Below are 13,611 nucleotides of genomic sequence, written 5' to 3'. Positions count from 1 at the left end.
TTTTCTAGCAGATATAAATTACTGTGTTTAAAAAAATTGACTTAGAAATGAATAAATAAATACTTATAGACTGGGCCGGCCTGGTGACTCAGGCGGTTAGAGCTCCGTGCTCCTAACTCTGAAGGCTGCCAGTTTGATTCCCACATGGGCCCGAGGGCTCTCAACCGGTTGCCAGTTCAATTCCTCGAGTCCCGCAAGGGATGGTGGTCTGTGCCCCCTACAACTAGCAACGGCAACTGGACCTGGAGCTGAGCTGCGCCCTCCACAACTAAGACTGAAAGGACAACAACTTGACTTGGAAAAAAGTCCTGGAAATGCACACTGTTCCCCAGTAAAGTCCTGTTCCCCTTCCCCAATAGAATCTTTAAAAAAAAGAAAAGAAAAGAAAATACTTATAGACCTATTTAAACCTAAATTAAAGCAATCTGTTTATTTTTTGATGTAATACATAGTTTAGTCCCTGAGAAAAATAACCCATTAAGAATTAAGTTGTGATGTCGACTGATGATTTCTTTTTAAAGAAATACTATTCTCCTTTCACATTTTAGCAGATTTAAAGAATATTTCATAGCACATTATAATAATCATAAATGTCAATATCAGAAATTTAAGAATTTATTCATAAGGATTCAAATGCTTTGTGAACATTTTTTATCATTTTTTTTCCAGTTTTGTTGAGATATAATTGACAAATGCTTTTTTTTTTAACTTTTGAATTAGATCATAGAAAATTCTGTACTATCCACTGCACTGGTTACCTGAGAAGCTGGCCTCCAAATATTGTTGGAATGGAAGAGGAAAGGGACAGTAAGAAAGACAGTAATTTTACCTGCCTTATTGCCATTGGAAGATTACATCCATATATTGTCCCACAGAGCAGTGGAGAGATTAAAGTGAAACCAACTGAATTTATAACCCGTTTTGCAATGAATGGAAAATTTGTCTATGTGGATCAAAGGTAACACTTATATGCCTTAATGATTAGAGTTCAGTGGGATATTTAAGGCTATTAAAATGTGGCTTAGCACTGCTGGATTTTTTTTTTAAGGCTTTAGAACAGGAAACAAAGTTTAAATGAAATAATGCTATGGATATCTGAGTTAATTTGTTGAAGCCAAAATGTCAACAGGGAATATTGAAACAGCATGGTCTGTGGCCACAGTTTTATTTGTGAATGGTAGAAAAAGTATACTTTGGACTGGGGGGTATCCCCTGAGGAGTATCCCGCCTGAGTGTCCATTCAGGTTTGGAGCTCTAGTCTGTGCTGCACATGGGTTATTCATCCCCTGGTCCATTTCCCTACTATCCTGACCACTTATGGACCTACAGGAATCTGGAACGTAATTTGTTCACCAATTCTGAAGTTTATTTTTCATTTTAAAACCAGGACAACAGCAGTTTTAGGGTATCTGCCTCAGGAACTTTTGGGAACTTCTTGCTATGAATATTTTCATCAAGATGACCATAGTAATTTGACTGACAAGCACAAAGCAGGTATGCATTAAGTGGGATAAGGTTTTGGTACTTTTTCACTTTTAATTTCTCATTCCTGTGAAATCTGAAACTTGAATTAATCCCCATAAATTTGATTTATATGTAGTAGACCGTTATGCTGATTATTATCTTTTCTTGTTAAGTTCTACAGAGTAAAGAGAAAATATTTACAGACTCGTACAAATTCAGAGCGAAAGATGGCTCTTTTGTAACTTTAAAAAGCCAGTGGTTTAGTTTCACAAATCCTTGGACCAAAGAACTGGAATATATTGTATCTGTCAACACTTTAGTTTTGTAAGTAATTTTTTATGTTGTTAAGACCTTTTATTAATTTCAAATGAGTATCTTTGCTTCCCTTTTCTCATCTTGTTCAACTTTTAACGCTGTATGATTCTCTCGCTTTATATTGTAACTTGAGATTTTCTATATGTATACGTATACCAGGGTGCCAAAAAAGTGTATATACATGACTTGTATTCATCTTTTGTTATTGGTATACATTGAATATTACACTTTTTAATTAATTAATTAATTTTTTATTTATGAGTATTACACTTTTAATACAGTTTTTTCCTTTCTTAAAATGTGTATACATTTTTTGTCACCCTCTGTGTGTGTGTATATATATATATATATATATATATATATATACATATTATATACACACACACACGTATATTAAGTAATTCTTTCACTGTCTGTTGGCATTAGTTCTCATAATTAAGCTATAAGTTTGCCCTTTTTTAATATAATCATTTTTGCCCAATGTAAAATGTGATAGTAAAGGTATTTATTTAAGCATTTCCTTTCTACACTCCATAGTTTTGTCTTGTCTCTTCAATAAATGATGTAGATGTGGCTTTAAACTGTGTATCATTGTAAGAAATTGTTTTGTCTTCTTCATCATTTTTGCATGTACATCTTCTAAGCCTGGGGTACCACATGGGACCATGCAGGAGTATTTGGCTGAGTGATGAGCAGAAATGCAGCCCAAGCACTGCTTGCCAAGTCCTGGTCTATGACTTTCAGCCTGAAGGAAAAGCCAACTTTTCCTGATTTGTTCAATATGCTAGCATGGCCCTATTCATAGTATTATTCTTTTTCTGTAAGTTTTTTATTTTAATTGCTCTAAGGTCTCATCAAACCAGTTCTATTTCCTTATCTACAATATTTAGGGGGAAAAAAAAAAAAAAGCCCCCAAAGCGTAGTACCTCCAGCAGTGTCCCCTGTTACCCATTCCAATAACCCTTATCTTCTTATCATTAGTATATGAACTGAGAGTTTGTAACTTTGAGAACTTGTATTTTGTAGGGTCATAGGGCATTAAGTACTTAATGTATTTTGTAGGGTCATAGGGCATTAAGTACTTAATGTATTTTATAGGATCATAGGGCATTAAGTACTTAGCACATTAATACCTTGATCTCTGGGGGTGACATTAGCAACATGTGCATATAAAACAAATGGGCCAAGAATTGACAAATCAAATACACAGAGCTTAATGTAGTTATGTTTACAATTTCCTTCATCTTAAAAAAAAGAAATCTCATAATGTTTCTTAATTCTAGGGGACATAGTGGGACTGGAGAAGCATCATTAGTTCCTTGCAGCTCTCAATCATTAGAAGGTAAGGTAAGCTTAGTTTGAGATGATGAAAACTTACTACTAAGACTGTTATTATTGTTAAGTTACCATCTTCTTCCGTCTTGGAGAGGGAAAAATTGCAAGGTGAAATTGAAAAGACTTCTATGGGTTGAGTTGTCTTCTGCAGAATTCCCACAGTACTTTGGTCACTTCCATTATAATCTTACATTGTATTGCAATTAGTTGTTTGCTCAACTGGCTCACCCCTGGACTGGACTGTGGGTTAAGACTAGGAATGGTGTTTTATATCCCTTATCTAACCCTAAGCAGCTAACATATATGCACATGTAGTTCCTTGGACTTTATGGCACTCAATAAAGTATCTATTGGACAAATTAATGCGAAGCTTTAAGGGGAAGTTTTTGCTTATCTGTGTCAGCCTTTCACCATAGGAATATTTTAACGTATCACTTGTATAAATAAAAAGATATTAGGAAATATTAACAATAAAAGTAGTATTGCTTTGGCTTTAGTGTGGACATTAAAGTGAGAAGGAACTATCTGGACCAAGGGTTAGGTCAAGAATGTACCCTTGGGCCGGCCCGGTGGCTCAGGCGGTTAGCGCTCCGTGCTCCTAACTCCGAAGGCTGCCGATTTGATTCCCACATGGGCCAGTGGGCTTTCAACCACAAGGTTGCCAGTTCAATTCCTCGACTCCCACAAGGGATGGTGGACTCTGCCCCCTGCAACTAAGATTGAACATGGCACCTTAAACTGAGCTGCCTCCTGGATGGCTCAGTTGTTGGTTGGAGTGCAGGCTCTCAACCACAAGGTTGCCAGTTCGATTCCTCGCGTCCCGCAAGGGATGGTGGGCAGTGCCCCCTGCAACTAAGATTGAACACGGCACCTTGAGCTGAGCTCCCGGATGGCTCAGTTGGTTGGAGTGTGTCCTCTCAACCACAAGGTTGCCGGTTCAATTCCTCGACTCCCGCAAGGGATGGTGGGCTGTGCCCCCTGCAACTAGCAACGGCAACGGGACCTGGAGCTGAGCTGCGCCCTCCACAACTAAGACTGAAAGGACAACAACTTGACTTGGAAAAAAGAAGTCCTGGAAGTACACACTGTTCCCCAATAAAGTCCTATTCCCCTTCCCCAATAAAATCTTAAAAACAAACAAACAAACAAACAAACAAAAAGAATGTACCCTCAGTGATTTTCTACACATTTGATTCGTATCACTCTTCAATAAACAAACCGTCATGAATTATGTTTATAATGGAAGCATGCATGTTTCTAACATTTTAGGATGCAGCTAGTATATTTCTTTTAAAGAGAGAAATAATAAATATTTAAATTGAAAGAAAAATATTAAGCAACGTTATATACTTTTTTAAAGTCCTCGATTGAAGTTTTCCTTTTGTTGTTATTTAGAATCCTCCAGACAGCCTTGCATTAGTGTGCCTGGAATGTCTACTGGAACAGTACTTGGTGCTGGTAGTATCGGAACAGATATTGCAAATGAAGTTCTGGACTTACAAAGGTAATGTTTGATTGCTGCAGATATCACAAATACAATTATTATACTTATAAAAACCCAATATTCAAAAATCAGTAAGCTTCCTATATGCAAACAATAACAAGTTCAACAATACAATGGAAGATAGATTACCTTTATGGTAGCAACAAAAAAGATAAAGGTATTTAGTTATAAACTTTTTCAAGAAGTATTCAGAACTATATTTAAAAAAAAAACTTTAAAATGCTACAAAGGTAGTCAAAAGATGACTTGAAAAACTTTCCAGATATAAGTTGTTTTTCAATAGGAAGACTCAGTAGCATAAGAATGTCGGTGTTCCTTAAACTAATCTATGAATTCAGTGTGAGTTCTGTCAAAATACCATCATATGTTTGTTGTTTTAGGGTCCAACAAAAAAAGAGATTTCACAAAAAACTTAAACACATATGGAAATTTATTACATAGTAAAAGTGACATTTTAAATCAGTAAGGAGAAATGAATTAAATAGTTAAGAGCATTATAGTAACTCTATAACCATTTGGAAAAAATAAAGCTAGACCACAACTTTATTCTTTATACTAAAATAAATTTCAGATAAATCAAAGAGTTCAAAGTAAAACTATAAAAATATTTCAAGAACACAGGTATGGATTTTTATAATCTGAATTAGGAAAATCACACAAAAATCATCACACAAAATCCAGAATTCATTAAGAAAAAAATAGGTAAATTATATAAAAACCTTACAATTTCAGCATAACTATAACTATTATAACAATGTTAAAATATAAATTGCAGAAAATGTGTGTATTTCATGACAAAATTGACTAATTATTTTAATACAGTAAGAGTTTTATAGTATAAAGAATAGTTATTAAACTTTATATAATAACCTTAATCTTTATAATAATAACCTTAATAAAACTTTATATATAGTATAAAGAATAAATTTATTAACCAATTTTTAAAAATAGCTCAATAATAAAAAGTTGGAGAGTGGACATGAATAGAAAAAAAACAAATGGCAAAAAAACTGAAAATTGTACAATCCCAGTCACAGTTAAAAATATATATACAAAACTAAATGAGATAACTTTTTTCATTTGGGAGATTTTCAAAGATTTGAAATTTGATAATACTCAGTATTGGTGAAAAAATAATCACTCTTAAACTGTTTGTGGGACTATAAATTAGTCCAACTATTTTAGAGGGCAACTTGACAATACCTATCAAAAATATAAGTGTATATAACCCTAGACTCAGCAATTCTACCCCAGGGGCCAATAGTCTTACACAACCATGCAAAGAACAATGAACAACCATGCAAAGAACAATGCTGCATTTTTTTACAGTAGTGATTTAAATATTTAAGTATTTTTCATAACCATAACTTGTAATGGCATATCCATACAATGGAGTTTGCAACTTAAAATTAGGTAGCTCTGTTTATGCTAATATGTAATGACCTTTAAAATATATGGTTAATAGAAAACAAGCACAGGAATAGAAGAAAAGAATAGTATGCATAATAACCCACTTGTATAAAGATGTAGATATGTGAATATGTGTGGACACAGGCCCATAATTGCCCATCTAAAACCCTTGAGACCAGAAAGGATTTGAACTCGGAATTTCTTTGGATTTTAGAAAGATAGTGTTTTGGAATTCATTTTTTTAAGGGGTATATAGAATACTCCCAGAGAACAGTTACATCATGGGCAGCATCCCATAATCAATTAAATCAGTATTTCTGCAATGAAGTATCTGCAGATTAAATGGTAAGATGTCTGGGAAGAGAGGGGAAGAGTTTGCTGTATATACATTAAACAAGGTTGGGAAAGAATGATTGAAACTGGTGAGTAAGATTTTATTATATTATCTACTTTTATATCTGTTTGAAGTTTTCCATAATAAATGCTTAAAAATATTTTTTTGGAGTGAAGTTTCGTAAATATTTATAGTAAGTAGGACAAAGTGGGATAAAAATAATTAGCCTCATAATTTGCTGAGTTGAGATCAATTCAGATTTTGCTGCCAAATAACTATGGAAAATATTTCAGTTTTCAAGGAGGTTTGGATTTTGGAATTGTAGAAAAGGAACCTATATAACTCCATGATCTATAACAATACAAGATATTTGTTCATACTGTTCTGAAGTTGTTACCTCTTATATTTGGAACTAGGTGTTCGGGGTGGGAGATGTAGAAAAGAAGAAATATTTGCTTTTTATGTTATTTTTGTGCAGTTTGAATTTAAGTTTTTAAATTGAAAATAGTTTAAATTGAAAAAAGTCACTATTGAGACATTTGTCATGTCTTGATGGACACCTGGGGCGCTTCTACCATGTGGCTATTTGTGAATAATGATGCTATGAACATGGATGTATACATATATGTTCTAGTCCCTACTTTCAATTCTAATTCTACCCAGAAGTAGAATTACTGGATCATATGATAATTCTATTTGTGATATTTTGAGGACCTGCCATTCTGTTTTCTGTAGGAGCTGCACCATTTTACATTCTCCACCAGCAGTGAGCAACGGTTCTAACTTCTCGTGAATGCTTGTTATTTTCTTTTTTCTTTTTATAATAGTCATCCTGATGAGTGTGAAGTGGTATCTCATTGTGGTTTGGGTTTGCATTTCCTTAATGACTAGTGATGTTGAGAATCTTTTCATGTACTTATTGGCCATTTGTGTATCTTTTTTGGAGAAGTGTCTATTCAGGTCCTTTGCCCATTTTTCAATTGGGTTATTTTTGTTGTTATTGTTGAGTTATAAGGGTTCTTTAAATATTCTCGATATTAACGCCTTGTCAGATCTGATTTGTAAATATTTTTCCCAATCCATGGATTGCCTTTTCACTCTATTGATAGTGTCCTTTGATGCACAGCAGTTTTCAATTTTGATAATTTTGACTATATCTATTCTTTTGTTACATGCGCTTTTGGTATCATATCCAAGTAATCATTATCAAATCCAATGTCATGAAGCTTTTTCTCTAGGTTTTCTGCTGAGAGTTTTATAATTTTAGATCTTACATTTAGGTCTTTGATCCATTTTGAGTAAATTTTTATATATAGTGTAAGGTAATAGCCCAACTTCTTTCTTCTGCATTTGGATATCCAGTTTTCCCAGCACCATTTGTTGAAATGACTGTCCTTTCCCTCACTGAATGGTCTTGGCATCCTTGTTGAGAATCATTTGACCATATATGATGGGAGAGCATTTTAATAGGAGTGGAAATTGAGCCAGACATTGACAGCTGGGTACCATTAGAATGTTCAGGTTGAAGTAGGGAAGGCATTTATATATGGAGGTCCCTCAGTCAATGTATGGAGTGAGTGGGAGAAAGCATGGTGGTTTCAGAGAATAATAAGGAGACTTGATTGAGAGAGGAGTTGGGTTGCTGTGCTAAGTGGGGAGTTTAACTAAGGTATAGTCAAGCAGTAGAAAGACACAAATAGCAGGTTTCTGCCGAGTGGACTACTATGAAAAAAGCCATATTTCAAAAGATTAATCTGGTAGTGAAGCACATAGGGGAAAGAGTAATTTTCATCTTCAAGCCAAGGCCAAGTGAGAAGGTGATGGTTTTAACCATGAACCATAGAATGAGAAAAGCCAGCCAAGCTATTCACATTGACCGTCTTGTGAAAAATTCCCAAGACAGGCCATTGATCTTTTCTTTTGTTTTCCTACCTAATTCATTTCACTTCTGTTTTAATTTCTCCCTCTATAATTTCTTGTCAATTTCCATCTTGGGAATGCATAAAGACATAAAGTTATATTTATGCCATTATGTGTTTCACATAATTGAGCATTTAATAATATATGGTACTGTCAGTTTTACATATTTAAGTCTTGTGAAGAGGTTAATGTTCAAAGTGTCATTATGTGTCTCATTAATTGTGTACTTGGGGATGACCTATTACAGTAATAATGACACATTTTCTCCTTAAAAGTTGCAGAATGTTAGGTAATCTTTCTGTAATCTCAGTTCTATTTGGTATCTTGATAAGGAACTGATTCTTGATGTGAATGCCTGTTTCAAACTAAGCATGTTGTATTATTCTGTTACTTTGCTACCTGCTATATTACAACAGGTAACGTAATTTACTTACTGGCTTTTACCTCAGAGTTTTTTTGTTCCTATTTACTATGGAGTGTTTTTCAGCACTCTGTAGTCAAAAATAAGTCTGGCACAGAGCAAGTCAGTCTGTTGTGAAAACTGTCATGATATTCAGTCTCATGTTCCTTCACTGTATTTTTATCAGATTATGATATAGTCAGAGGAGAAAATTACTTTCTAAAAATATGTAAATAGAGAAAATGTTTTATGTATCACTTTTTAAAGGTCACAGTCGTCTTCATCCATTGGCGATTCAAGTGCATCAGATTTAATGAAGGATACTCACACTATAAACTGCAGGGATGTAAGTACAATCAGAAGTAATAATATTCATGAAATAAATGAATGATAAAGTGTGCTCCTTGTTGATTATTTCTTCTGAGAAAAGAAGCCATTCTATAATGAACTCTTTTCTAGTTAGTCTTTGGCTTTTAATAGGCAATGTAGAACAGTGGTTAAGAGTGAAGTTGCTGGAACCATACTATCTGGGTCCAAATTGTGACTCAGACACTTACTGCTGCTTAACCCAGTCTTGTTATTTAAACTCTGTGACTTGATTTCCTCATCTGTAAAACAGGGATAATAATAACACCTATTTCTTGGAATGATGTATGAATTAAGTGATTTAATATGAAAACAAACAAAAACTTAATAGTTCCTGGTAAACATCATGTACTCAATAAATAGTAGCTATTATTGTTGTTGTTATTTTAATAGATTCCAATTCAGTGGATTAAACATTCTTTTTTTTTTTTTTTTTTTTTTAAGATTTTATTGGGGAAGGGAAATAGGACTTTATTGGGGAACAGTGTGTACTTCCAGGCCTTTTTTGTTTTGTTTTTTTCCAAGTCAAGTTGTTGTCCTTTTCAATCTTAGTTGTGGAGGGTGCCGTTCAGCTTCAAGTTGTTGTCCTTTCAGTCTTAGTTGTGGAGGGCGCAGCTCAGCTCCAGGTCCAGTTGCCGTTTTCTAGTTGCAGGGGGCACAGCCCACCAATCCCTTGTGGGAGTCAAACCGGCAACCATGTGGTTGAAAGGATGCATTCCAACCAACTGAGCCATCTGGGAGCTCAGTGGCAGCTCAGCTCAAGGTGCCATGTTCAATCTTTAGTTACAAGGGGCGCTGCCCACCATCCCTTGCGGGACTCGAGGAGTTGAACTGGCAACCTTGTGGTTGAGAGCCCATGCTCCAACCAACTGAGCCATCCAGGAGGCAGCTCAGGTCAAGGTGCCGTGTTCAATCTTAGTCGCAGGGGGCGGAGCCCACCATCCCTTGTGGGACTCGAGGAGTTGAACCAGCAACCTTGTGGTTGAGAGCCCACTGGCCCATGTGGGAATTGAACAGGCAGCCTTCAGAGTTAGGAGCACGGAGCTCTAACTGCCTGAGCCACCGGGCCGACCCCAGATTAAACATATTCTTTGTGGTCTGGGAAAAAAGTTTAATATAAGCTGCAAGATAAGTATTACATACTATTTAATTTAATTCAACAAATACTAGTTATTTGAAATACATTGCTGCATATACAAAAATGACTAAACATAGTGGTAATATCTGGAATACTCACATATAATATAATTCTAATGTAGCCCTGACAACAAAAAGCTCTAAAGTAGGTCTGTAGACTAAGTGGTGTAAGAATATAGGAGGAAAGAGAAATTAAATCTGACCAGGGTCAAAAGGGAACTTGCAAATATATTTTTACATAAATACTATGTCTTTTGGTCTAGTATTTTAAAATTTTACTCATACATTTAGCAAATGTTTATTGAATACTCATTTTGTGCCAAGCTATATGCTAGAAAAAGGGGTTAAGTCATTGTAACAAAAATCTCCAAGTAGTGTACGTTATATAGGCATTCTATAGATAAAGTACGTCAACTTAACAACATAGGTAAATGATTTCTTATTTTGATGAGTTACATTGAATATGAGATTGTTTGGCCTGTAACTGTGTAACAGTATAATAACTTTTTGGTAAACGCTTCTGGTTTCATCTATTCCTCACTCTAAAGCAATATTTCCCATTATGGTTTCACATGGGATATAGTTTTGCTGTCATTTTTCAAAAACTGAAATTGGTTATGAACTTTTCTTTCTTTATCCAAAACGTTTTCTTCTAGTATGTACATTCAGTATTGGTTATGAAAAATGTAGGCTTTGGAGTCAGGTAGACTTAGGTTAGAATTATGGCTCCAACACTGGGCAACACATTAGCCTCTTTAGGCCTCAGATTCCTGACCTGTAATGCATCTACCTCACAACATTTTTTTAAAAGGAATGAGATGTTGCATGCGGAATGCTTAAGCACATAGTACTTAGTAAATGCCAGCTGCCATATTGATGACGACAGTGATGGCACTGCCAGCAAGCCCATGTTTGATAATTGCTAAGAAGTATTTAATTCAAGTAGGAACCTTACTCTTTATTATTCTGTCTTTTCAGATGTCAAATAAGGAGTTGATTGCACTAAGTCTTTCTGAAGTAGGGGAGCTAGAAGCTACAATGCAAAACCACAGCACTGTTGTTCCCCACAATCACGAACCACTCCTAGGTAAGTTTTTGTTTTGGCAACTGCCTGCCATTTTGGTTTTCCAAAAACCTCTTCTTAATCACTATATTTGCAGGCACAGGAGATTTCTAGAGAAGCAAACAAGTTGAAAACTAAGATTTTTTCCATTCAAAATTCTAAATACAGTCATCATACTCTTGATTTTAAAATGCATGTTACTTAATATGGACCTGTCATTCAAAATTCAATCATCAACTGAATCAGTTATAGGTATTGTTCATACATACAATTTAAATAAAACTAATTTCTACCTAGGAAGAAGTGTCCATTCTCAGGAATTCAATAATTTTTTAAAGGGTACCAATCATAAAACGTTTAAGATGTAATTATGCATGTCTATGCCAAGTCCAAATCAAGTAAATTGAAATGACACAGTTTTATACCCCCCATAACTGACACCAATCTACTGAAATTTATGTTAAACAAAACTTGAAGGAACCTAGATCATCTCAAGCTCTATTGTACTTTGAAAGATATCTAGAAAACTTTGGTTAATCTGTAGCTATGTTTGACCCTTAATTTCTAGAACCTCTTCCTTATCTCTAACCTAAATCTCATTTCCATGGCCCCTCTTTGATCCTTCATCAATAAAAAATCTGGTACATCCCTTTTATGAGTATTTCAAGGTTTTAGAAAATGATGCTTTTGTCTCAGCCTTCTCATTTTTGGGTTAAACAAATACGTAGAATTTTTTCACAAGGCAGATTAAACTCAAATTTCTCCTTCCAGTCTGTTCCTGTTTCTCTCTCTCTCTCTCTCTCTCTCTCTCTCTCTCTCTCTCTCACGCACGCACACACGCAAACCCCAAACTCTAGCTTCCAACTCTCTAGGAGGCTATAACTTTTCAGGCTATTTTTTAGACTAGCTCACTTATGTGTATTAGGTGAGTTAAGTACAATTTATCTGACAGCAGATTGTTATAAAAATAGGTGACCCATTTAAGAAATTATCAGACTTCTACAATTTAAGATATACAGTTTGTCCTCAAATATACATTGTGTGGTATTCTAGTCCTGCTTTGCCTTTTTGATTATAATCGTTTGTTCACCTCCAAATGTACTTACACAGCCCTGTATTTTAATTCTGTAGGTGATGGTGCCCAGTTAGATTTTGATGCCCTGTGTGACAATGATGACACAGCCATAGCTGCCTTCATGAATTACTTAGAAGCTGAGGGGGCCCTGGGAGACTCTGGGGACTTCAGTGACATCCACTGGACACTCTAGTGTTTGATGAACTCCAAAAATGAAAAATGTTTTAAAGCATTTTATTTACAAAGAACTGTATATTCTTCTGTACTGTATTGATACTGTTTTTATCCTTCATTCCTATTAACGGTCTACCAATTTTTATAGATTTGCACTTTATTTTCACAGAGGTATGGGGAAATGTGATGTTTTCCTTCAAATAGAACTTCTCAGAATTTCCTACAGACCCTTTTACTCAGTGAACTGGCTCTAAATCCACTAGTTGCTATTTTTTGCTAAAATATTGCTAACCAAGAGTATTGTATACATCCTGTTTGGGTTTTGTTTTTACTATTTGGTGCAGTTTTTTTGAGTTTATGAAATTTAATATATTGGCATTCTTCTTTGTGTCTAAGATTCACGTGTAATTGACTTATAGTAGATTTGTGTAATTTGGAACATTTCCATTCCTTGTATATTTCCTTAACTGAGGCTAGGGCTTACATACGTTTTAAGAAATGGTGAGTACTTGAACATTTAAAGGGACAATGTAGTTTATAGTCACAATCACAATGAAGACTGTATTTGGTCTTTGTAGACTTGGGCAAGCACAAAGCCAGGATATTTATGCCCAGTTGAGCACTTCAAGATGGATTTTAAATGAGGTGATTTTTTAATATTTAAAACTCAGGAAAAAAAGTTGATAGAGTTTCAACTTTGCTTACAGAAAAGAAAAGATTGGGGGCCCTAGGTCTTGGTGATTAACTTTTGCATATAGGTATATAAGATTTACTCTTACTATAACCATTCAAGATTTTCATTATAGATAGAAAGGTTTTTGATGCTGAAAAGTGTATCGTAACTGATTAATCTTAGAGGAGGAAACAGGCCCAGGAAAATTAAATGTCTTGTGTAAAGCCAAAATGAAATCCATATCTTTTTAAATGTTTAATACGTATAAACCAGTTTCTTTCTACACATTTGGGAAAGCAGTGGTCTCAGTGATGAACTCAGCCAAGAACTAGTGGCCTTCTAGATTATTAGGCAATTACAGTTACCTATTGCCTATAACCAAAGGCAATTATACACACTGGAAATACATTAAAACCATGAGGCAATGAAAAGAATTTAAAA

At 34.9% G+C, this 13,611-nt stretch overlaps 1 protein-coding gene across 2 annotated transcripts in view; it reads left to right on the top strand.

Annotated features, from left to right (window-relative positions):
- Nucleotides 1-12,892, top strand: part of BMAL2 (basic helix-loop-helix ARNT like 2) — a 61,828-nt gene extending 48,936 nt beyond the window's left edge. For both annotated transcript variants that reach the window (XM_019737418.2, XM_019737416.2), the window contains 8 exons: nt 721-958; nt 1,388-1,494; nt 1,638-1,788; nt 3,063-3,121; nt 4,510-4,618; nt 8,950-9,028; nt 11,164-11,272; nt 12,380-12,892. In XM_019737418.2, the coding sequence (XP_019592977.2) occupies nt 721-958; nt 1,388-1,494; nt 1,638-1,788; nt 3,063-3,121; nt 4,510-4,618; nt 8,950-9,028; nt 11,164-11,272; nt 12,380-12,516 (989 nt within the window). In that variant the 3' untranslated portion in view covers nt 12,517-12,892. The remainder of the gene's footprint in view (nt 1-720; nt 959-1,387; nt 1,495-1,637; nt 1,789-3,062; nt 3,122-4,509; nt 4,619-8,949; nt 9,029-11,163; nt 11,273-12,379) is intronic.
- Nucleotides 12,893-13,611: the final 719 nt, after the last annotated feature.

The sequence above is a fragment of the Rhinolophus sinicus genome, linkage group LG02 (assembly GCF_036562045.2).
Source record: "Rhinolophus sinicus isolate RSC01 linkage group LG02, ASM3656204v1, whole genome shotgun sequence".
In the NCBI taxonomy this organism is placed as follows: Eukaryota; Metazoa; Chordata; class Mammalia; order Chiroptera; family Rhinolophidae; genus Rhinolophus; species Rhinolophus sinicus.
Note: the sequence above shows the minus strand (reverse complement) of the source record. Positions and strands in the feature narration are given on the sequence as shown.